The sequence below is a fragment of the Rhinolophus hipposideros genome (genome assembly GCF_964194185.1).
Source record: "Rhinolophus hipposideros genome assembly, chromosome: 25".
Taxonomy (NCBI): Eukaryota; Metazoa; Chordata; class Mammalia; order Chiroptera; family Rhinolophidae; genus Rhinolophus; species Rhinolophus hipposideros.
In genome coordinates, this window is record NC_138071.1 from 7,046,696 (window position 1) to 7,071,541 (window position 24,846).

The window sequence follows — 24,846 nt, forward strand, 5'->3', positions numbered from 1 at the left end:
GACAATTTCCTGCCCTGGCAGAGACCTCGCAGAATGTACCCTGGGGGATGAGCACGATACTTTGCACCTGTCTGTGCTAATTAATCACCAGTACTAACAACAACAACAAATTGGCTGGAGACTTTCCTATGGCAGATATTGGTGTGTGTATAGACCTAAAAGGATACATGATTTAGGGTCAGAACACCCGAGAATGAGTCAGCTTCTGCCGCTTAGTTATAGGATATAATCGTGGAAAGGCCCTTAACCTCCATGAGCTTTGTTTCCTTTTGGATAAAATAAATGGAACAATAACAACCACAGCACAAGGTCATTCTGAAAATCAACTGTAAGCACAGTGTAAGTAATGTAAGTACATTGTCCAGTGTACTGTAAGTACATTGAGAAAGCACTTCGTACACAGCTATTCAAAACGTGGATCATTTGTCTCGTTGTTAAGGTAATTGACTTTCCATTGCACATCTTGCTAATAAATCAGGTTGATTCTCTAAGTCTTTTGGAGAGTTACAATAATAATCTACAAGGGGAAAAAAAGATGCATATTAGCTATCTAATTACAGTGTTCACTCAGTCATTCAACAAACATTCACTGTATTTCCTCTACGTGCCAAGTGCAATGGCAGATACTGAGGTTACAGAAATAAAAGACCACTGCTTTCCTTCAAAGACGTTACAGTCTAGTGGCTAAGAAGAAGAGGGAGAAACAAAAATCTCATCTAAGTTCTAGTCTCTTATGGAGCACTTAAGGTGACATCATTTGAAGAGGTTAGGTGATGGTTCCTGGAAGATATGACTCAAGCTGAGTACCTAATATGAGAAAAAAGATGCATGCACCATGATTCAGAATCAAGATAAAACCAAATTCTGCAAACTGAAAATAACTGGGCAATACTGTGAAGTAAGCTAATGTTAAGATAGCATGAGATGAGGCTTAAAGGGTACAGGGAATTGAGATCCTGAAGGTTTCTATATTCTCTGCTAAGAACCGAAAAAGATGGAAGACTTTTGAAAGGGGTAGTGACATGATTACAGGTGCATTAAAACAAACAAACAAAAACCAAACCAAACAAAAAAACCACACTCTAAATAAAAGGCATACAGACGGCAAAAGAAGAAAAAAAAAACTGACCCTATCTTCAGGTGATATGATTGTCTACATAGAAAACCCAATAACTAATAAAAAGGCTCCACAAAATTGCCAATATAAGACCAATACACAAACACCAATTGCATTTCTATACTCTAACAATGAACATATGGAAACCGAAATTAAAAAGAACACACAGTGTTTTTCATAATTTCTCTAAAAAAAAGAAAATACTTAGTATAACTCTAATAAAACATGTACAGGATCTAGATCCTGAAAATTTCAAAATGCTGATGAAAGAAAAACAAAAAAGAGCTACAAACATGGAGAGACATCCTGTGCTCATGGATTGACTCAACCTAGTAAACATGTCCACATTGATTTTAGATGTAATGCAATGCCTATTAAAATCCTAGCCAAGTTATACAAAAGTGTGTTTGTGTGTGCGTGTGTGTGTGTGTGTGTTTGTTTGTTTATTTATTTATTTTAAAATTTATATAAAAAGGCAAGGACCTAAGAAAGCTAAATCAATTTTGAAAAAGAGTAATTAAGTGGAAGGAATAATTTTACTTGATGTTTAGTGTTACTGTACAGGTGGTATAATGATCAAGGAAGTGTGGTTTTAGTGAGGGGATAAACACAAATCAATGGCACAAAATAGAGAATCTAAAAATAGATAACAGAAAATGTACCCAACTGATTTTTGACAAAGTTGCAAAAGCAATTTAACATAGGATCAATAGGCCTTTCAACAAATGGTGCTGAAGCAACTGGACAGCCATAGGCAAAAAAGAAAACAAAACAAAACAAAAAAAACTTTAACCTAAACCTTAATACCTTATATAAAAATTAACTCAAAATAAATCATGGACTTGAATTTAAAATGTAAAATTATAATCTTCAGAAAAAATAGAGAAACGGTTTGGGACATGGAGCTAGGCAGAATTGTTATAGTTGATACCAACAGCATAATCCATAAAGGTAAAAAAATGGTAAGTTGGAACTCATCAGAATTAAAATCTTTTGATTTGCAGAAAATCCTGTAAGGAGGGTGAAAAGACAAGCTACCGCCTAGGAAAAATATTTGCAAACAACATATCTGACACAGGTCAATTATTTAGAACATACAAAGAGCTCTCGAAAGTCAACAGTATAAAAACCATTCGAATAAAAATGGGCAAAAAACAGAACACATATTTTGCTGAAGAATATACAGATGGCAAATATGCATATAAAAATATGCTCAACGAAATTAGCCATTAGAGAAATGAGAATAAAAATCACAGTGAGATACTACTATATACTATCAGAATGACTAAAATGAAAAATAGTAAGACTGTCACATTGATGATGACGCTGAGAAACCAGGTATTTTACTGGTGAGATAAAAAATGGGATAGCTACTCTGGAAAATAAGATGGCAGCTTCTCATAAAACTAAACATACTTATCATACAAACCATCAATTGCACTATTGGGTATTCATCCCAAAGAAATGAAAACTTATATTAGTACAATAACCTGTATATGGATGTTTATAGCAGCTTTATTCATAATAGCCCCAAACTGAAACCAATCCAAATGTTCTTCAGTAGGTGAAGGACAAAGTGTGGTACTCGTCAGTGATAAAAAGAAAGTGAATCAAAGTGTGGTACTCGTCAGTGATAAAAAGAAAGAACCGTGGATACATGCAACAACTTGGATGGATCTCAGTGTAATTCTACTGAGTAAAATAAGACAATCTTGAAATGTTACATTAGTCCTTTTATATAACATTCTTGAATTGATAAATTATAGAGATCAGATTAGTGGTTGACAAGGGATAGAGAACGGGAGGGAGGGAGAGAGTAGGGCTAATAAAAGGTGATTCCTGTGGTGGAAATCTTCTCGTGCTTTCTGTGACAGTGGTCACACAAATCTACACGTGTAATAAAATGACAGAACTAAGTATAACACACAAAAGTTAGTGTATGTAAAACTGGTGACATCTGAATAGACTGGTGGATTTGGTGTCTAAGTCAGTTTCCTGGTTGTGATATGTTACTGTAATATGCTAGACGTTACTTTTGGGGAACACTTGGTGTGAGGATTAAGGGGTTTCTATTATTTCTCATAACTGCGTGTGAATCTATCATTACCGCAAAATAGTTGAAAAAATCACTTTAGGTACATTATAAGGACAGATTGGTGATAAGGGTGGAAAATGCAAGACTTACTGGGTCATTGGCTGAGTGTGTGTTTGTTGGGGGGAAGGAGTGAAGAACAGGACGTGGTCTGTGATGACCACCGGTTTCTCCCTGAGGCTTTGTTCATCAGGAGAGAAAACAGGACTAGACGATTGGAGAACAGGGATGACTGAATTCAATTTTGATCTTGCTGAGTTTATTTTCCATCGACCAAGCAGAATATATAAAATGAGAATTCCAGAAGGACGAACAGGAATCCCTGGGAAAAGGAAGTATATAGTGTGTTCTGCTGGATTCTGTACATATACTCTTCATATAGCTTTCAGTGCATGAATGAATTAAAACAGCAGAGTCACCAGAGTATCACGACAAGGGAATTTTTTAACTCAGAGGCAAGAATAAACATACAAAAATATCTGTGGGAATTCCAGATACAGGCTGGATGAAAGGATTTGCATTTCCAGTATTCGTTAAAGTAAAAAGGAATTGATATTGAGTACCCTTAGAGTGTGCCAAGTTCTACACTGTTGAGAAGTATTAGCCTGTTTAATCCTCATGATAGGCCTAAAAAGTTAAGTTTTATTATCTACAGTTTCTAAACAGAAGTTAAGTAATTTGCCAAATGAAGCAAAGCCTATGAGTAATTTCTTGGGCTAGAATTTGAATTTAGATGTGTTAAACTTCTAAACCCACATTCTTTCCAGTACATCAAGAAGTTTGGAGAGAATGGGGGAGAGCAGATCATAAAAACTTAAAAACAGCAGATTTTATATCCTTGCTTATTTAGGGGTTTTTGTAGAGTTCAACATTTATATTTGTAATTGTTCAGTTTCCTACAAAGAAGATTTAAAGGCTCTGTTTGGTTCCTTGCCCCTCCTCTACAGAATGGCCAGCCAGTATGGCACCAAATGAATATTCATGGCTCCTCACTCTCTGGATACATCTGTTATAGTGGTACCTTATGGACTAGGTTAGGAGGGGTTACTTTTCTTACAGTAATTGTCCCCTCCTTTTTAAGTAGTCCCCTCCTTTTTATTTACCGATTAAATATTTCTTCTTTTTCAGGTTGTCAGGCTATGTAGATTCCTTAATAAGCACCTTTCACCTCAACTAATACAAACAGATAAAGAGCAGGAGTCTTCAGGTGTGTTTCCAAACTTACATGATGCATTAGTTCCATTAACTTCTACTATGGGATTTCTTAAACTTCTACGCCACTAGGCAAGTCAACAAAAAATACCTTTCTATCTCTACAGAAAAATCTTGTACATTATAAGGTTTGTTTTTCTCTGTTGGTTTTCAACATAATCTATTTTTAGTTCATATATTTTCTTTGAGGTACTCTATTTGATATTTTGAAGGTTTAACACATCACCCCTCTGATCTCTAGGGCTTGAAAGTCAAATCAATTCAAGACTATATACATCATGGTCCACTTAATTTCCAACCCAAAACAGCCAAACCAAGTCTTGAAAAGGTAATTTTCAGGTAGAAATTAGGCTTCTCTCCTTAATCAGCATACATGAAGCTTCACTATTTCAAAAGGCCTTTACTAGTACTATTATTTCAAATTTAATCTAAATTTAATTTTCAAAGGCATTTCAATAGGAAACTGCACATCTCATCCAATGAACATCAAAATGCAGACTCAAGCCTGAGTAGTGTATCTCATATAAATACTAACAAGGTGGGCAGGGAGTGGGGGATAAGAGCATGATTTGTGATCTGATCCTCGGTTGGCTCAGTTCATTTTGGTCCTTCACCTTTCTAAAGCATCCAAACCTTAGGGATAGATTTAACTTCTCGCCGTTCCCGCCATCTAGTGGTTATAAATGGTATCTGTTTGGTTTTAAGGATGAGTCCTAATGACCGGGGGGCGGGGTACACGAGAAACAAAACGGTTGGCCACGACAATTTCCTAGTTTCTCACCACATCACATCACTTACCCCTCACCAGGACACCTTTAACTACTTGAACCGTTTTAGATCTGCGCGCAGATGCGCAGAGAGAATGGAGGGGACGCACACAGAGACTCAAACCCCTGGACGCCGACATTTAGACAAGGGTTCTAAATCCTTCCTGTCATTCGCAAAGGACGGGAAAAGGAGTTGTGGTAAGACCTAGATCGAGGAGACTGCCTGACTTTTCGGCAAGTTGGATAGATGACGTATGTACCCCTGCAACGTTAACATCTGGTTTGAACAAATAAAAAGAAAGAGAAAGAGGAAAAGCACTTAAAAATTCCGCCGCGAGGCTTTGCAGGGCTTGCTACCCGTAGTCCCCAGAAGACAGCCAATTCCTGCGCGTTCCGCTCCGCTCACCCTCTTTCTCAGCTTCTTTCACCTTTTCCCACGCTCGCCTCGAACCGGGACCCAGGGAGGCAGACGCAGGCACCGGTCCCCGTGCTCCTCTCCTCCCCAAGCCTCCGCAGCCGAGCGCGTGCAGCTTCCCTTTGTTCATCTGGGCTCGCTCTCCTCCCCGGCAGATCCACCTGGATGCTCTCCCTCGGTGACATTTTGCGCCGGGGCTGGTGGGCGGCTGGGGTGGAGCGAGAGCCGCCCGAGGGGGCGGGGGAGGAGAAAGGTCAAGCCGAGGGAAAGGTGGGCGACGCCTTTCAGGACCTGCGTGGCGGGGCGTGCGCGCGGTTATTTATTTTCTCCTTGTTTATCGATCGCACGAGCAGAGCGGCGCGGGGAGCCCGGGGACATGCAGGACCACCCACTGGCGGGGAAGAAGCGAGCTGCCCCCCCGCACCCCCGCGCCGCTGAGCGCCTCCCGCCTCAGCGCTCCGGCGATTGCCCGCGCCAGCCCCGGCCCCGCCGCGCCGCCGCCGCCCGCCCCGCAGCCCCGCAGCCCCGCAGCCCCGCAGCCCCGCACCGCGCCGCTCGGGCCCCAGCGACAGCCGCGGTGCAGTAAGTTGGCAGGAGAGCGTTCCCTCCGTTCTCGCCTCCCCCGCACCTTTTGAACTTGTTGCTGCTGCTCGGCTCGCCTGCGCCTGGCTTTTGGAAGGTGAAAAGGAGGAGGGAAGCACGGAGGGATGGGGGAAGGGGAAGAAGAGCTAGCCTGAGCTTTATTTATGCTCCCTCAGCGCCTCGGATTCGGCTGCTCGCGAGCTGCTCTCTCTGCTTTTCCCTTTCCGGGTGCACGGCGAGGAGAAAGTCTCTATGCAACTCAGCCCCGGCGCGCACTTTGCCAGGTATGTACCGCGGGCGAGGCGCCTTCTTCGCGGAGGCAGGTGCTGCTGCCGCCGCGGCGGCGGCGGCTGCCAGCTCCCGGGCTCCGTAACTGTCACACTGCACCTGAGCTGAACTTGAAAAGAGAGTGAAGGGGCGATTGGGCGAACGCTCTTAGCAGACGCTAGGGGTGCTTGTAGGCGAGGGGGAGGAGGATCTTTATTAACGCCCCCCGCCGTGCCCACCGCACAGCACCTCCATCTCTGCACATACGGCCCAAGGGGTAGAGGCAGCGATCAGATTCCCAAAGAAACGTGGGGCAGCGGCTGTGACCGCACCTGGGAAGCTACAACAGGTCGCCTTTTTGAGACTCCTTTGGCGGGAAGGTCTCCTTGGACAGGGAAGGTTTGAAAGAGCTGAAAGGGAAGGTGGAAGGGTGCCCTGATTCGTCAAAAGAATACCACCAAGTGGCTGCCCTTCGTTTTCTCTACCTTAAACGACGCACACTGACCCCACGTTATCTAGACTGTGTCAGGAGAGAAATCAGAGACACCTGTTTGAAGAAATCGCTGCATCTAAAGTCACCTGTATACTTATTTGTTCCAAGAAAGGCCTGGTGTGACTGCTTGACAACGTTTGGTTAGGTTTTGTTGAGCGTGATTGTCAGGACATTGTATGAAATACCTGTCTTTGAGGGAAACTTACCCTTCTGAGAACTGGGATTTCTCCAGGAGCTCTACCTTGGAATAAGGGGGATATCCCGGACCACAGTGCTCTGTAATATTTGTTTGACGAGAGCAAGCGGGTGATTGGGGCTACTTTGACCCACTAGGAGGCCTGATTGCCTTCCCGGCCTCCACCTCAAGGAACCATGGCTGCGGGTGTAGCAGCATGGCTGCCCTTTGCAAGGGCAGCGGCCATCGGGTGGATGCCTGTGGCCTCGGGGCCCATGCCAGCTCCCCCAAGGCAGGAGAGGAAAAGGACTCAAGATGCTCTAATTGTGCTGAATGTGAGTGGCACCCGTTTCCAAACATGGCAGGACACCCTGGAACGATACCCAGACACTCTGCTGGGCAGTTCTGAGAGGGATTTTTTCTACCATCCTGAGACTCAGCAGTATTTTTTTGACCGTGACCCAGACATCTTCCGCCATATCCTGAATTTCTACCGCACTGGGAAGCTCCACTATCCTCGCCATGAGTGCATCTCTGCTTATGATGAAGAACTGGCCTTCTTCGGCCTCATCCCAGAAATTATTGGCGACTGCTGTTATGAGGAGTACAAGGATCGGAGGCGGGAGAACGCGGAGCGTCTCCAGGATGATGCTGACCCCGACAACACCGGGGAGAACGCGCTGCCGAGCATGACTGCTCGGCAGAAGGTCTGGCGGGCCTTTGAGAACCCCCACACCAGCACCATGGCCCTGGTGTTCTACTATGTCACAGGGTTCTTCATTGCCGTCTCGGTCATCGCTAACGTGGTGGAAACAGTGCCATGTGGGTCTAGCCCAGGTCACATTAAAGAACTGCCCTGCGGGGAGCGGTATGCAGTGGCCTTCTTTTGCTTGGACACAGCCTGCGTCATGATCTTCACTGTTGAGTACTTGCTCCGCCTGGCTGCAGCGCCAAGTCGTTACCGATTTGTGCGTAGTGTCATGAGCATCATCGATGTGGTGGCCATCCTGCCTTATTACATTGGGCTAGTGATGACAGACAATGAGGACGTCAGCGGAGCCTTTGTCACCCTGCGGGTCTTCCGGGTCTTCCGAATCTTTAAGTTTTCCCGCCACTCCCAAGGCCTGCGCATCCTGGGGTACACACTGAAGAGTTGTGCCTCAGAATTGGGCTTCTTGCTCTTTTCGCTTACCATGGCTATCATCATTTTCGCTACAGTTATGTTCTACGCAGAGAAGGGCTCTTCCGCCAGCAAGTTCACCAGCATCCCTGCTGCCTTCTGGTACACCATCGTCACCATGACAACACTAGGGTAGGTGCCATCAAGGGAAATGGGATGGAGGTTGGATACCTGGTGAGGTGACTGGACCCCTTTAAAGTTATAAAATAAATTGGAGGAAATAGGTATATTTTTCCCTTTCCTAAATGGGTTTAGGAAAGCATTATGGTTTGGAAGAATCTTTGGATCTACTAAATGGGTATGATATTGAGATTGATGTACTTAGGGTGTTGCTGGCAAATGTTGAGTGTTCATGCCTGAAAGTGATACATATAACAAAGAAATTTTAAAGTTCCTGAATATAGGGAAAGATCATCCATATTATATGTATGAATACATAAAAATATAATGACATTGAAAGACACAGTGTGTGCCCCAATCAAGTTAGGAATATGCACAATATGTATTGAAATGCCTAGACAGTGCTTCAGTGTATTCAAATGAAAGTTTCCATGTATATTTGAAGTATTATTTTCATATAAATAGATACTTTTGGCATACATTTTTCCTTTAAGAACCATAGTTCTTATTTTAAAATTTAAAATATAGATTATAGACATCATTATCAAGGGATTTTGTAATGTATAGTGCATATTCATATGTGCATCTTCATTATGGCTGTTAAGTAATTCGGTTTTTAGAATATCAGGGCTGAAACTGATCAACTCTACAAAATACAATGGAATGATATTTGAAACATATTCAAGACTTTAGGTTCTTAGTTTCAAATAAAAAGAAGCAAATGACTGTCATCCACACATTTTTTTTTTTTTTAAACTACAGATCCCATCAGGCAATAGGCCCAGGACCATTAAATACACGAAGAATGTAGAGCGGTATCTGGTGAGACTGATGGTCACCAAGGACTAGTTGCGTTATAGAATACTGTGCAATCTGATTTCCTTCTAGCATTCTTGTGTGCATTGTTTTATTTGGGGGTAATGGTGTTTTGCCAGCAAAGGGGCATATTCCGAATTAATGTTTTTTAAAATAAATTTTAAGCTAGCATTAAGATTTCTTTTTAGATTGTAGAAAAAAGGAAAGGTATGAAATGATTAATAGTGTTAATCAAACTACAGAAAAGTAGTCGCATGTATATATTAGAGAATCTAATACAATAAGATGGTTAGAGCCTTTTACTTTTATGAGTTCTGAGATAAGCCAAGTAGGGATAGTGCCCTTTCTTCAGTGTTATGCTGCTTTGCTTGCATAGTTAATCAGTTCAGTAGGGATTTGGTAATGGCTAGAAGAAAAAAGTTATTCCCAAGGCTGCTTTTTAAGTTTTGTGTTTCTGACTAATTTAATTGCCTTCTTTAAATGACAGTGTGTTTAAAATCAACCTAATTTTATTAGACATCTTGGGTTGAACAGATTTTTTCCTGTTGTCATATGGCCAACTAATGGAATATTTTATATGTGAAGAATTTTTGGCTAAGTTAAGTAAGAAAAGACAGTACAGTAAAATACAATAATATGATGTAGATTTAGTCTCACACATTTTTTGAAAATCTACTGGTACATTTCAAAAATGAATCAGTGAAAATTCATATTCTACTGCTTATATTTCTCTTTTATCCTGTTGGTTATTTTGTGACAATTTTAGAGAAAGATTCAAAATACCTTATCAGTGTAGATGCTTCTTTCTTATCAATCATAAATATGTATATTGGTCTAGTCTTTTTGGCATTTGAAGTCTTTATTAAGGATAATTGGTACAAATTAGTATCAGGACGTCAAATTAGAAATACATATGTATAAAAAAGACTTTGTGTTAAGAGGAAATAAAGGAATAAATGTTAAAAGGAAATATATTTTTAAAAGTTTGGTGACAATGGCAGTGTTTTTCATGAAATATCAGTGAATCATTTTAATAGTATATACTGTCTATATGATTGAATATAGGTATTGTTATAATGAATGTTGATGAGCTGCTAATGTCATCTAGCTAGATGTTCTATTCTAGACATCAGAAGTTAGTATTATTTTAAAATTTGTTTCCTGGAATGACTTTCAAATTTTTATTTTATTTTGAAATTTATTTTTGTTTTCAGGGAAAAAAGAGGAAATGTTAAGCATTAATAACTTTTTTATTATGTAAATAAAATGCTTATAAGCATCTACTTTTTGAAATAATGTAAGAAATTGAATCATGATGCCTGAGTAAAATCTATGAAATGGATTTAGTTCACATGTTCTGTATGTAAGTGGATTAGAAAACTCAAATATACACTTTCTTGGAACTTGGAAGCAAAATGGGAGTTACTTTTAAGACTTAAGATTCACTGAAGTTGAAAAGTTTAATTTTCAGTAATTAAGCTAGTTAATGATCCTGATGGAATATGGCAGTCATACTTTTAAGATATAGAAACATTGATACAATCAAAATACAAACCATTTTTTGGTAGTAAAAATGAACATTTAACAAAGCATATGCTTTATAATATAGCACAGTTTCTTAGGAAAATGTCTTCAGTTTCTCATCAAAATATATTTAAATGTATTTATTTTTTTAGAGAAATAGATTTTTTTTTTTAAATCCTGCCTTTTTGGTGTCTTATCTTTGGTTGCATTGTGACTCAACAGCTTTAGTTAAGAATAGAAAATGTTCAACAAAAGCCATTGCCTAAGTTTAGTTTTTGACTCAGTAGTTTTATACTTACATGGGGAAATGTAAGGTATAAACTTTGTGTAAAATATGCAGCAGTTGAAGCTAATCGCAAGCTGTGTCTGATAGATGACCAGGAATTTCCTATTACACTTTCTGAGCTCTTTTTACGTGGCTATTATTTTTAATGGAGTTAATGTTCATCAATTAATGATAATAGAAGTGAAAATGGAATCCTAAATAGTGGTTATCAAAAGTTGCAGCTCATATAAACATTATCCACGAGAGGAAACAGCCAAGAGTTTTGTAACTCAAGATTGACAGAATTATCTGCTCTCTTTCAGGTCATTTTAGACAATATTCAGTTGTTATTTTGGATCTGAAGAAACGAGTGGGTCTATCTTAGAACTATTGTGTATTCATCTAATCGTTGTGCTTCCTGACTTAACCAAGCTTCTTATATAAGGAATTATTTAATTTGCCAGTAAAATTCATGCTTTAAAATATAATTGTTAGTGTACCCATTTCCTATTAATTAAAGTAGGAGACATCAAAAGCACAATTTAAAAAAGTCAATTAAAGAAAGAATGTCAGATTTTTTAAAACCGTGTTCAGATTGAGTGGCCGTGCCTATCTGATCCTCCATTCCATCCTTTCTTTCTGTGCATATGTATTGACTTGTATTAGGCCCTGATTACGCTTTTATTTCCCTCCCTCCCTCCTTTCCTTAATGTAAACTCTAATTACTGCCTCAAACTGCCTTGGGAGAGAAAGAACCTGAAACTCCTCTTTTGTCCAAATGACCTTTGGGAGATAGTAGCATACAGTCCTTATTTTTCACTCAGGTGGTAGTACTTAAATTTTGCCAAATTTAGGACATTTTCAAATGTTCACCAATAATCAAAAACAATGTTGTGAAAATATATTTAACAAGGTCAAGCTTCAGTTTACCATTTTACCTCAGGTTCATTCATGACTTTTGAGTAAAAAGTGGCACCAGGTGACACATGAAAAAATTTGAGGAGCTTTTATGTTAGGCAATGTGTGCAATCTTGGTCATGATTACTAACCATTTAGATCGTTTTTAAAAAAAAACAGATCGTGTTACTCATGACATAAAACTTAACAACTTGAGAAGTGTCATTTCTGTGGTCCATACCATTTCATTAATTTTAAAACAAAGTTGTTTTCATAAAGTTTTCAATACAGGAAAGAAGGCCACTACGTGTCATTTCTGTAAAGTTCATGTTTAGAATGAAACTTTATGATTTAACTACATAAATCATATTCTGATCTCTGAACAAACCTAGGAAAAGAGTTCATTTATAGTGTACATTCATCAGAAATAAATATGGTAGAATTATATCTGTACTCTCAGAAGAAGCTTAGTGTAGTGTCTATTTATAAGACTCTCAAACACCAGCTCTATAATATTTCAATTTTAATAGGTTTGGTAAATTGCTATTTAAAAAAAAAAAAAAGCAAAATAATTTTTCACTGCAATTTACCTAACAATGTATCAGGGAAATTCCCCCTTTTAGAATGGCATAATTGGAGCGGGATTTTGTATATAAAATATGTCCTATATGTTATATCTCATATAACATACAAGTATGTGATAAATATCATATACAACAAAAGTATATTAAATATGTCGCGTATTATATATTTTATAATATAAACATGTATGTTGCATGACACGTGTGCTATAAAATATATATTATTAAAAAGAACAAACTTTTAAATATCTTCTTACTATTCATCTCTATTCTGACTACATATTTTTGGGGAATTTTGGGAGTGTGTGTGTCTTGCAGAATCACTTATGTAGAGACTTTTGCTTTACCCAGCTATTACTGAAAATGGATGGGATTATTTTCTCCTGGCTAGCATCTGACATAAATATTGCTAACATGTTAATCAAATACGTCTTTACAAGGTGGGAAGTACCATTTATCTTTCTGTTGAAGAGCCATACTGTGAGTAACATCCAGTTTCAGTTTGGCATACAAACGACATATTTTTATAAAGTTCTTTATAGAGCATGTTAATTGATGGGAGTTGAAAATGAACTTTTAAAGAAATGTAGAAAACTGTGACATATATTCCTTGTGTAAGCATTACAGGTAACGGAATCTTAAGTTTCTTTAGTTTGTTTTGGTTATCATTTGAATGAAAGACAATATTTAACATGATATACATACTTTTAAAATGTGTATATTTACACATTTTTAAAACGTGGGCATCTTCATTTTTTTACACACATTTATGTGGTTGCCAGACTGAGGTATGTCTGGAAGAGATAATATGTGTTCTCTTAGTACAGCACCCTAGAGAAGTGGCCATTTTATAATTTTCAGTGGGTCTATATATATATTTCTTTTAGGATTTCCTTTTAGGCTACAGATTGTCTTAGCCTTATTTTATTGGTATAGCTGCTTCATTTAATTCTGATACATGTATTTTGTATTTGTGTAAACCTTTCTCCCAATTATACTCATCTTTGAAATGAGTTAATTAAATTCACATTTCTTATCACCTAATTTCTGAATTCCTGGTGAAAGGAAACTTAGCTGTTATTTATTTAAAATTCATTCATCACTTTCCACGTGGAAGGTTGTGTGTGTGTGTATGTGTGTTGCTCATAGATATAAAATTAAATAGCAGCAGGATTTCTTGAAATTTCATTTTTTTTTACTTATTTTTTGAAGACTTTTTGAAACACTATCTAAGAAAGTGCAATAATAACTGTCTCGGGGTTACTGCTGATGCTACAGGGATAAAAAAGGGAATGCATTTGCTCTTTATTCCATTAATAAAATGCATTTCTCTCCAGTTCTACTCCTGTGACTCACTCCACATTCTTCAGTCTCACTGCTAGCTCTGCATTTATTCACACAGTGCTGGGATTTGTCAGGCTGATGCCCGGTTGATATAACACAACCTAGTGTTCTCTTCTGGTAAACTGTTAGGCCATTGGCAGCAAACCACTTGATGGCGGGTATTTTACCTGGCCTGATAGAGAAGAAAGGAAATCAGTCAGTTTGCCTACATTACCGGAAAATGAGTTGGCCTGTGCGTTGTTAAAACTCAACAGGTTAACTTCTCTTTCACTGACAGAACAGGAATGGTAAAAAGAACATTCACTGAAAAAGCAGTATTATTTTTCCTCAGAGCTGTGATAATGATTTCTTTTTTTCTCCACTCTCCACTTGTCTTACATTATTTTCTGAGTGTGTGTGTGTGTGTGTGTGTGTGCGTGTGTGCGTGCGCGCATTGTGTATTTCTCCCACTGGTCCCACTGGCTTCAGCAGCTAGATTTGGCAGCGTGGGATAAGGTCTGGTATTGAACAGAAGCCCAGGGGTGAAACACCATCTCTACAATTCCATGCACATTTATTCTGCTCCTTGCTTTAGTAGATTCCATTGGAATTTTCTGCCCTTTCGTTTTCTCCTTTGGGAGCCAACCTTTAACATTGATCTTCTCCCTGAAGCCATCTCACCCTCCTGCCTACATCATCTATAGTTGGAATTACTCTTGACATTAGTAAGTGCTATTTTATATATAATTTATGGTTTTACTTCTTGCCTTCCTAACTATATTAAAAGGTTTTGAGGTTTGGGTCTATACCTTTTGGGATTTATTACCTACTAGTTTAGTGTTCGAATGTTGAGAAACCTGCATCGGTGTGTTGCTTACCACGACATGAGATGAGATTTGCACACCATGGAGAGCTCCTGGCCAGGGAACGGTGCCATCTCACCATTAGCAGTAATCTACTAATGTGATATTTTGCTTTGTTCACTGTTAAAAAAAAAATTGAAATTTATTGTTTGAACATTTGTCTTTGAATGTACTACAGTCTACCCCTTTTATTTTTCTCTCTGCAGTAGGGAGGGCTGTGAGACTTCTCCATTCTGATCTGTAACTAATTCTTCTGCAAAGGTTAGGATTCATGGCTGTTGGGGCTCTTTTCTTAAGCAGTTTGCTTTCTGATGAAGTCTGGGTAAAGTGCAGATGCCTCTGGGAAGTGTATGAAGATATCTTATAATGTAAGATATCTGAATCAACACAGGAATAAAATGCCTTCTCTTTCAAGCTCAGTTCCCTATCTAAATACGAACAGGCAAGGAGCCCATGGGTCAAAAAGCTACTTTGATGACACTTTGTGACAAGAAAGATATTCTGTCTCTTACTCAGTAAACGCAAGCGGGCACTTTATCCAGCCACTTATGAATAAAATGGGAATGTTTAAAAATAGTAAACTATTGTCTGTAAATGGCACATAAAATAAATATAATCCCTCTCAGGAAGAACTCCCATTCTGAGCAATTAGAAAAACAGGTATACAAAATGTAAATATACGTGTAGATACATACCCTACCGTGGTACAATACATTTTGCAATGGGAATTTTGACAAGTCTGTTATGTAAAGAAAGTGGAATCATAATAAGTGTGGGGAGAAGAGGGAGTGATTTATCAGAAGTTAATATTGAGAAAAAAATAACATTGAAAGAGTAGGATGACAGCTGAAATAATGTCAAATAGAATGGAAAGGTTTTGTTCTAAAAGTAAAAGGTCTTGTCTTTTTTGTTCTTATGTGTGCCTGATTCTCCATCGTCCCCATTTACTTCACTTTTTTTTTTTTTGTAATATCAGTAATACTGCTTTTGGAAACACAAAGTTTTACCTGTAGCATATACTCTCAGGAAATCAAAGTGTGACTCGTAGAGCTCAATTCAATTTAACACATTTTGTTGATCAGTTACTGCCTATTATTGACCACAATAGTAAACATAAAAGCAAACTTCCTGACCTTAAGAATGATATACTCTAGTCAGAGAGGCAGAAAATAGACACATAAACACATAATTCCAGGTAGCGGTGGCTGCTACACGGAAAACAAATCAGGGTAAGAAGCATATTATTTTGAACAGGGGACAGACAAGGCCCTTTCCAAGCGGACTACCTAAGCTAATGGCTAACCAAGGTAGTGATGGAGTCCTGTGCATATTTGCATGAAGAGCTTTAGAAGAAGAGAGAAAAGAAGTACAAAGACCTGAAGATAAAAGTATTCCACCTTAAGCTGCTGTAATTGAAGCAGAGGGAGAGAGGGACTTAGTAGCAAATGCTATCTGAAAGGTAGTCCGGACAAGATGATGTAGGGCCATATACTTCTGGTTTCATTCAAGACTAATGGGAGATATTAGAGCGTTTTGAACAAGGTAGAGATCGAGTATGATTTCTGTGTTAAAATGAGCACAAATCCTGAAACATTTCAATTTTTTCAATGGCCATTTTAACATTAATGTCTTCATGATGTTTAAATCCTCATTCTTTGTTAGATTTATTATACTTACCTTAACTCAAAATTTACATATAATTAATTCATGAGATTTTTCCAGAAAAATGGAGTATTTTATAAGAATGCATGATTAAATTATACCTGTCTGACAAAAATAAAATTAGTTCAAATGAAAAAATGAATTTTATCTGAGAAGACAGAAGTCATTTTCAATTGATATGGAGCTATTTGGGGAATGACTGGGGATTATTATTTATTTTGGGTATAGACTTACAGTTGTCGTTTCTAATGTTGATGTTCAAGAATATCACATATGCTTTGGATTCTATTTAAAAAATTTTCATTCCTTTTTTTTTTTCTTACATTGAAGTAGGTACATATATATCCTCTTTAGGTATTTTGTTATATTTGTGAGTTTGTAGGAAAAAAATGGTTGAAATTTGAAAATTGCCTGTAGGGTGTGTATTTTTTAACTCGAACTAAATTGGGACCATGTGGGCAGCCAATGTGTAATAAATGAAAATTTACACAGGCAGTGATTTGGTAAGAGTCTCCATGCTGAAGAATAAAGCATAATCATTATTGGATAACTGGAAGGAACTTGGGTCGGAAAAACAAGAATCCGATTAACGGCATAAAAATACAAAAAAGAAAAATTATGTGTGTTTCCCAGATGAGTAACTTGTGAAAATAATTCTTGAATCTAAGGGAATTCAGTGTGGCTTTTCAGTTTAGCATTCTATTTCCATTAAAACATTTGCCCTTCAGATAATTTTCCATCCTAACCAGTAATTTATTCCAGAGGCCTGATTTCTGGTGGAACAAGCTGGGATTTACGAGGGCTGTCACAAAGGCAAAAGTCCTGGTATTCCTTTCTTTTGCATGTGTTGAAGTTGATGACAATTACACCCTCATAATTAGTATTCTTTGTTAATTTTGAATAGGGACTTGTTTCCTTTCATCTTGCTACAGAAACTGAAGCTAAATATATAGAAATATTAAATTAGTTTCAACTATGTGTTTGAACTCAACGCCCACCATATCCAAGCCAATAATATAAAAAATATCAAATCAAAAATATCTCACAAGGCTGTGGGTTACTCATTCTTGTTAAATTAAGAGTGAGGATTGGAGTTGAAATACAACTGGTTTTCTGGTACTTGACATTATTTTATATAACTTTTTGAAAACATCTAAAACCAAGAAAGTATTCACATATTCTACATTCATATTGTATAGTTTATCAGAATATTACTTTGGTTAGAAAAATATGCTAATTTCAAGGCATATTTTAGGCATTCAGAAAGAGATACATCACTGTGAAATAGGGTATATGAATAAATGTCAAAAGGAAATTACTTTCATTTTAGGAAATTCTTTATTTTTTGAATATTTTTGAAATTTTTCTATTACAATTGGCGTACCATATTATATTAGTTTCAGGTGTGCAATATAGTGATTAGACATTTATAAAACTTACAAAGTGATCACTCTGATAAACCTCGTGCCCATCTGATACCATGCATAGTTATTAAAATATTATTGACTGTATTCTTAATGCTACTTTATTTCTTATGACTATTTTGTAACAACCAACTTGTACTTCTTAATCCCTCCCCCTTTTCACACACCTCCTAATCCCCCTTCCATCTGGCAACCCTCAAAATATCCTCTATCTATGACTTTGTGTCTGTTTTGCTTGTTAGTTTATTTTGTGCTTTAGATTCCACATATAAGTGAAATCTTATGATATTTTTCTTTCTTTGTCTGACTTACTCCACTCAGCACAATACCCTCTAGGTCCATCTATGGCAAGAACCCTGTAGGTCCTTGCAGATAGCAAGATTTCATTCTTTCTTATGGCAGAGTAATATTCCATTGTATGTATGCACATCCTCTTCTTTGCTCATTCATCCGTAACGGACACCCAGCTGTCTCCACATCTTGGCCACTGTAAACAATGCTGCAATGAACATACGGATGCGCCTGTCTTTAGAAGTAGTGTTTTGGGTTTCTTCGGATAAATACTCAGAAGTGGGATTACTGGGTCCTTCTTTGTCTCTTATTATAGCCGTTGTTTTCAAGTCTGTTTTGTTTAGTGTAAGTATTGTTACTCCATCTTTTTTTTTTTCATTTTCATGAGATGTCTTATCATTGCAGTAAATTCTTAATTATGTAAATTAAAATTAATATCATTTTCAATCCTTCATAGATAATCTTGTAATTTTTTATGTTTGCAATAAAAGGCAATTGTTTCAAAAAGCATAATTAACTTAGAGTGTATACATGTTGATTTGTTGTCTTTTTTGTAGTATAGCATTTGTGCTTTGGGCTTTAAAAATTACACGAATTTGATGCAGAATATCAAAAGATAGCAGTAACTATCCTAATAAAAAGAAAAGGAAAGTAATTTAGAAAATCGCTATAAACCCTTCTTTATGGGAATAAAGTACTTTATTCATGGTCCTAGAGTAGCAATAAGTAAAGTGCCTATTGATTTTACAAAGGACTTTATTGTTTTTATGTAGAGTCCACCTACCTTCAGAATCACCTAAATGAAAAGTGAGATTGTTTTATTTCAAAAACAATTAAAGGAAGGCTTTTTTTTTTTTTGCAGTCAAGTAGCAAATTTTGGCAATATGTTCTAAAATATACTATTTTAAGTCAAACTTTGAGTTAATTAGGAAATCACTTTACAGATATTCATCTTCCTTTCACTTCTTTTTCCTTGTTATTTTCCACGTTATTCAACGCCAAGTTTCTGGATCTATACCTATTTTAGATACTACGAAAATATATGTGAATGTATAATGTATACTCAAATATACATTTGAGAAACACAAACATGAAACACAAACACAATACATTTGAGAAACACATAAACATCAATACAAAATGTTTCGCTATGTAATATTATACACATGTATATATGTCAATGTACACATACTCCTTTTATTTTTCTGAGAGGACACAGAATGAGCTATTGATGATAATGCTTATAAGAAGTCTGGGTATGTGGGAGATATAAAGAATCATTTTGTATTTCATTTTGTACCTTTTTGTACTAAAAAATATTTTTTTTTCCATGAGTCTACAGAACTTTTGTTAAAAGAGGGCTCTCTGGTGACATTTGGGGCTTTTTTTACCTTTATATTTTTCTACACAAAAACTCTATCAGATGTTATTTAAAATCAGATCCCTTGTCCTACAATAATCCTTTTTGATTCCCTCAAAAAGATCCAAAATATATATGGGACTAGATTAGAGATGCCCTGGACATAAATACCAGCTGTGTGACCATGGTCAAGTTATGTAAACTCTTTGTACCTGAGATTTCCCATCTGTAAAAAAAATAAATAAATAAGTCAGCAATACCTACCTCATAGGACTTGTATGGAAATTAAATGTAAGTATTAATTCCTGTATAGGTGCTATATGAATGATTGCTACTATATTATTATTATTAAAAGTATGATATTAAGATAATGTTAAATATATTTTTCTTGCATAAGCAAAAGTAGTAGAAGAGCAGGAGGAAACATTGGGAGGTAACGGATATGTCGGATATGTCCATGGCCTTGAAGGTGGTGATGATTTTCACGGGTGTATACCTATCCCCAAACTCATTAAGTGTAGACATTAACTATGTACAGCTTGGGGTGGAGGAAGACTATGCATAAAGTAGAAAAACTAGGAAAAAAAAAAATAAAAAGTGTGTATTCGATCATCCAGCAGACAATTAGGCAGGAAATGATTGTTGAAGATGAAGACTTATTGATTGAAAACACATATTAAATTAAGAGTTATTTCCTATGTACAGACTTGGAATTTTGAGTCACCATACCAACTTCTGGTTCTTGACAATAAAATAGTTAAAATCAGTTTGGATTACCAATTATAAAAATCCTGTCTTTGGTAAACTTTTGTTTTGAAATTATATAATTCATCATTCCTTTATTATTATTTTCTCTGCCAATTTTTAAAAGGATTTGAAATAATTCACTGTCAAATCAACCACAAAAATTAAATAAACCAGTGCATGTATTATAGATAAAGGGGAAATGATGAGACTAAAAATTAGGTTAAACAGAGCATTACTGAGTATAAAATCCTCTCTGAATTTCCTGGCAGCTAAAGAAAAGAAAGAAAGTGTAGCATGTTTTACAGTTCTGTTTATCCAAGAAAGGAAGTTATCTCACTCCTTGAAGAGTTTATTTTAGAAGAGTAAAGCAGGTTTTCTACCAGCATAATGAACAGTGTCTTCACCAATATTCTCTCAAAATATTTAGAAATATTTTTGATTTTGGCCATAAAGTATATAAATTGTTGTAATGCAAGGTACATCATAATATTGGAAGAATGGAAAGATGTTTTCATAGAAAACATAAATGATTTGGTCAAAATGTATAACTTCCAGATAATTACAAAATTCATATACAGAGTTGAGCACATTCTTAGTGTGGACTGGAGCCCACCAGAATTAGGATCATCTGGGATATTTATTAAAAATGCAGATTGTTGGCATTCACCTAAAACAATGTAAATAGTTTCTGGAGGTAAGAACCATGACAACTGCATTTTTATTTATCACTTCAAATTTTAAGAACCACTGATCTGGAAGAATGCATGTTGAGCTGATCTCTATTATTATCACCCTGGATTATTGACCTTGAGCTGGAATTTTGAAAAAAGGTAAAAGCAAACCATTTAAAATAATGATCTAGACAAAGTAACTAAAGTGGTAGTTTTCAGTACTACTTAATGAATATAAAAATGTAGATAGAAAGTTAATAATCTTGAATATACCCGATAAGCTGATTCTTTATTGTGAAAGCCCTATCTTGTTCTGCGCTGAGAATAAGGTTTCATGGATCATAACCTAATGTTCTGGAGAGCAACTGGCATAAAAATGACACAACTGTATCCTTTATGAGATTTAGCATTGTGAGCTTTTAAAGTTACTGAACTCCTAACACTATCATGGATAGGTGGGTGAGCTTTCCTTAGTGCAGGCACCAGGTAACTGACCAATTGATCATAATGAAAATAAACATGGAGTTTTAGATCAGAAAAGGGGAAGAACCTGAGAGAAGCAAAATGGCACCATGTATGAACATGTTCTAAATCTCATGAGACGAGAATATTCTTGGGTAAATTTTCTTTTCTCCTTTTTTCTCTTTTATTTGCTTCTGTACAAGTATAAGCAAAAAGTTGATTTTAAAGGGATTTACTTTCCAAAAAGGATACTTTTTAATCACACATTAGGGATTTCAACTGTGGAGAACCTGAAGATAGAAACCAAATTATTGGTGTATTCTTAGATTGTTATTGAGCATAAGGGAAGTTTTATGTAAAAATCCACTGAATGGCTGATTTTATATTGAGCTTTTTAATTGGCTTTCCATGACCGTTAGACTGTCCAAATTAAGTGAACCATAAACCTTTTCCAATAAAGTCAAACACAAAGAGAACTGTCTTGTGAAATGCTGATCGACAATATGGCTAGGGATTGAAATTCACTTCCTGCCTTGGAGGATGCTATCTCATTAGCTATGGTTACAGGATTTGGGGTCATCAATTTGGTAAAAAATGGAAACTTACGTCAAGCGTTATGATTGAATCATGGAAGTTCTGATAAATAGACTCACATGCCAATTGAAGTGTTTCTTTCTTAGTGTTAAGGTCAACAGGCCTGACATGGCGTTTTTGAAATCTTAGTTTCAAGTGACATTAGTTAGATGATGCAGGTTTATCCAAGTCAGGTAAATAGGAAAAGAGAGTCTCATAAACACTCCGGAATGCTTCTCTTGCTGAACAGAATACATATGGAGGGAGGGAGTGGAAGAAGGAGAGGGAAGAGAGAGAGAGAGAGAGAGAGAGAGAGAGAGTTGGGGAGACGTGTAAGGACATAATATGACTCTTATAATAGAGCAGGAGTCTACATTTATGGGGCCTCTGCTCTGTGGCAGGCACCTCTCTCCATAGACATAAGCAGTGTTATTTTTTCATACCACACATCTGCTGCCCCCACTTCTTTGCCATATTTCGATTCCCACTGGCAAGAGAGACACATGAAAATAAGCTCAATAGTTAATAAAATGGGGAAAGATGAAACCAAATTAAGACTGTTCCCATTAAAAACATGTTTAAGTTCAAACAGCTAGAACTAACATTAAAATAATCAGGCACTCTTCTAGCTAAAATAAAAAGCTGGAATCCAAAACAATAGAACAGGTTCTGAGAAGCATGTCTGAACTTTGATATGAAGTTCTTCTAGGAGAATATCAGAGAAAATTCAACAAAACAATTCATGCCCCTGATTAGATATGCCAGTAAAAGAACCTTCTGCTTCTAAAGATTTGAGCCTTGAGCCACAAATAAACAAGGCCTCTTATCTCCCTACACAGCCCATCAGTGGGTTGGCCACAACAGCTGTCCTTTCCTGCACCTCAGGCCAAACATAAACATCCGCCAGTTACCACGCACATCGTGCTTGGAAGTTGTGACCATTATTGAAATCTGGAATATTAAAAACAAAATGGCTTTTTAACTTCTAATCCAAGATAGATTTTAATCACATCTATAATTCTTGTTCACCTTTCTTTCAGTTTATTTACAGTACTCTTTTATTGAAGAGCTAGACATCCATTTTAAATAAGATAATTTATTTCTGAGACTATACTGTATTTCTGTTTATTTGTACTATCTCTAGGAACCAAATAAGAAAAAAAAATTCCATAGATCTATAATGCCCTACCTGTAGCCTTGTTGTGTTTAAGGGGACTCAATATGCCTGCTGACAAAATTTCTCTCCTCGAAGAATCTCAGACTTTAGTTGATAGCTCCCCTGTAGGTTTTATAACAACGCTTTGCAGATCATAGATGCTGAATAAAGATTTTTTTTTTTATTGTAGAATTAAAAGTCCAACCCATTTTAGAAACTTTTATCAATCACAATACATGACTCTCTGGCTACTTCTCTCTCAGCTAAACATCCTCTGGCACACAAATACCTACATAGTAATATAAAATTCCCATGGATGCAAAGTCTTCATTCAGCTCAACATACAGGAAAACATATACATGAAATAAACTTCCAGAGTTTTGGCATTTTTGAATATGCTGATTGATTCTTCTGTAAAACTCTTTTCCAAATCCTTATTTATTTTTCCTAAACCTTTGAAAGAAGTCCCCTACATTTGTGTATTATTACTCTCATCTCTATGCTCTTGAGTTATAGATGTACATATCCACACTGGGCTATTCACACTATAATTTCCAGATTTGTGCCATCAGGAAATATTATGCCCTTGATTTTTATAGACAGTCAGCATAAGAAATGGCCATATAGATAATATTTCCAAGTCTAATTCAAAATCCTTAGATGCAGAGTATTTTCTAGCTAGCACCTTACTCATTATCTCACATAGTAAGAGCTGTGGAGATATATCTTTTTCTTGTATGCTAACTCTATTAGAATTTGAATGTTTCCTGTATAACTGATGAGAAGAAATTGCAGGCATGTCCAGAGTCACCGATAACGGTGCCATGACCAACTAGTGATGTCAGCACTAGAGAGGGACAGAGGAGGATTTTCTTACCTGGCATCAGCAATGTCTTAGTGGCAGAAAAAGCAGAGCATATTCTGGGCACAGTGCATAGATTCATCTGGTGCTCAAATGTCTGTTGAATGTTGACAGAACAAAAATCTGGAATCTCTTGTCACTTTTTGGGTCTTCATAAATTCTGCTATGAATCCTGGATTTGAAAATATTGTAACACATAATAATCCCTTTCACAATCCCTTTCTTCTCATATTTCTATTTTTACTTTTTAAAGTGTGTTTTGACCCATATAAGTGATCGATACATATCCGTGGAATAAATGAAAGAATAAATTGTCTTTCTGAATGCATAAAAATTTGACATATATCTGGTATTGGAGAAATCTAGTAGGAGGGTGGAATAGAGATTGAATTTGATGACATTTAAATCTTGTTCTATGGTTTCACACTTGTGCCCCCCAAATTATCTGTGATGCATGGCATATAACTTCTCTGTAATATTGTTCTCTGTAACTCTCGCCATCACTTCAAGATAGGCATTTATTCATAACCTATGAAATGGGTGTCCATGAGGCGTTGCATGTAGTTGAACAAACCAGAGCTCTAGTGTTTAACAGAAACAAATATGATGCCCAGAAACACAGGAAAACAAATGCACAGTCATATATAAAACCTATCAAGAAAACACAGCATCCAGATTTCGTTTAATTCAATTTATCGACTGTTCCTATGTGCCAGGCAATATACTTGGCACTATGAAGAAAAGATATGAGTGTGAGAGAACAAGTTCTGTGTGGAGCTGGGATTTAAAATCCTGGCTCGTCTCACTGGCTGACTCTACAAAGCCTAGATGCAGTTTAAAAATATATTTGTGTTTGTATGATATAAAATGTGTGAGGAACTTTTTAATGCTCTGAAATGAGCTACTGTTTGCTTGAGTTGGAAAGAACAAAAGTCACCCATCAATTCTA

The 24,846-nt window shown here is 36.9% G+C and overlaps 1 protein-coding gene across 1 annotated transcript in view; it reads left to right on the plus strand.

The window, feature by feature from the left end:
* Positions 1-1,840: 1,840 nt before the first annotated feature.
* KCND2 (potassium voltage-gated channel subfamily D member 2) overlaps positions 1,841-24,846 on the plus strand; it is a 471,609-nt gene continuing 448,603 nt past the window's right edge. Inside the window, exons 1-2 of the mRNA XM_081038723.1 lie at positions 1,841-6,282; positions 6,362-8,432. Of these exons, the coding sequence (XP_080894849.1) occupies positions 7,318-8,432 (1,115 nt within the window). The 5' untranslated portion in view covers positions 1,841-6,282; positions 6,362-7,317. The remainder of the gene's footprint in view (positions 6,283-6,361; positions 8,433-24,846) is intronic.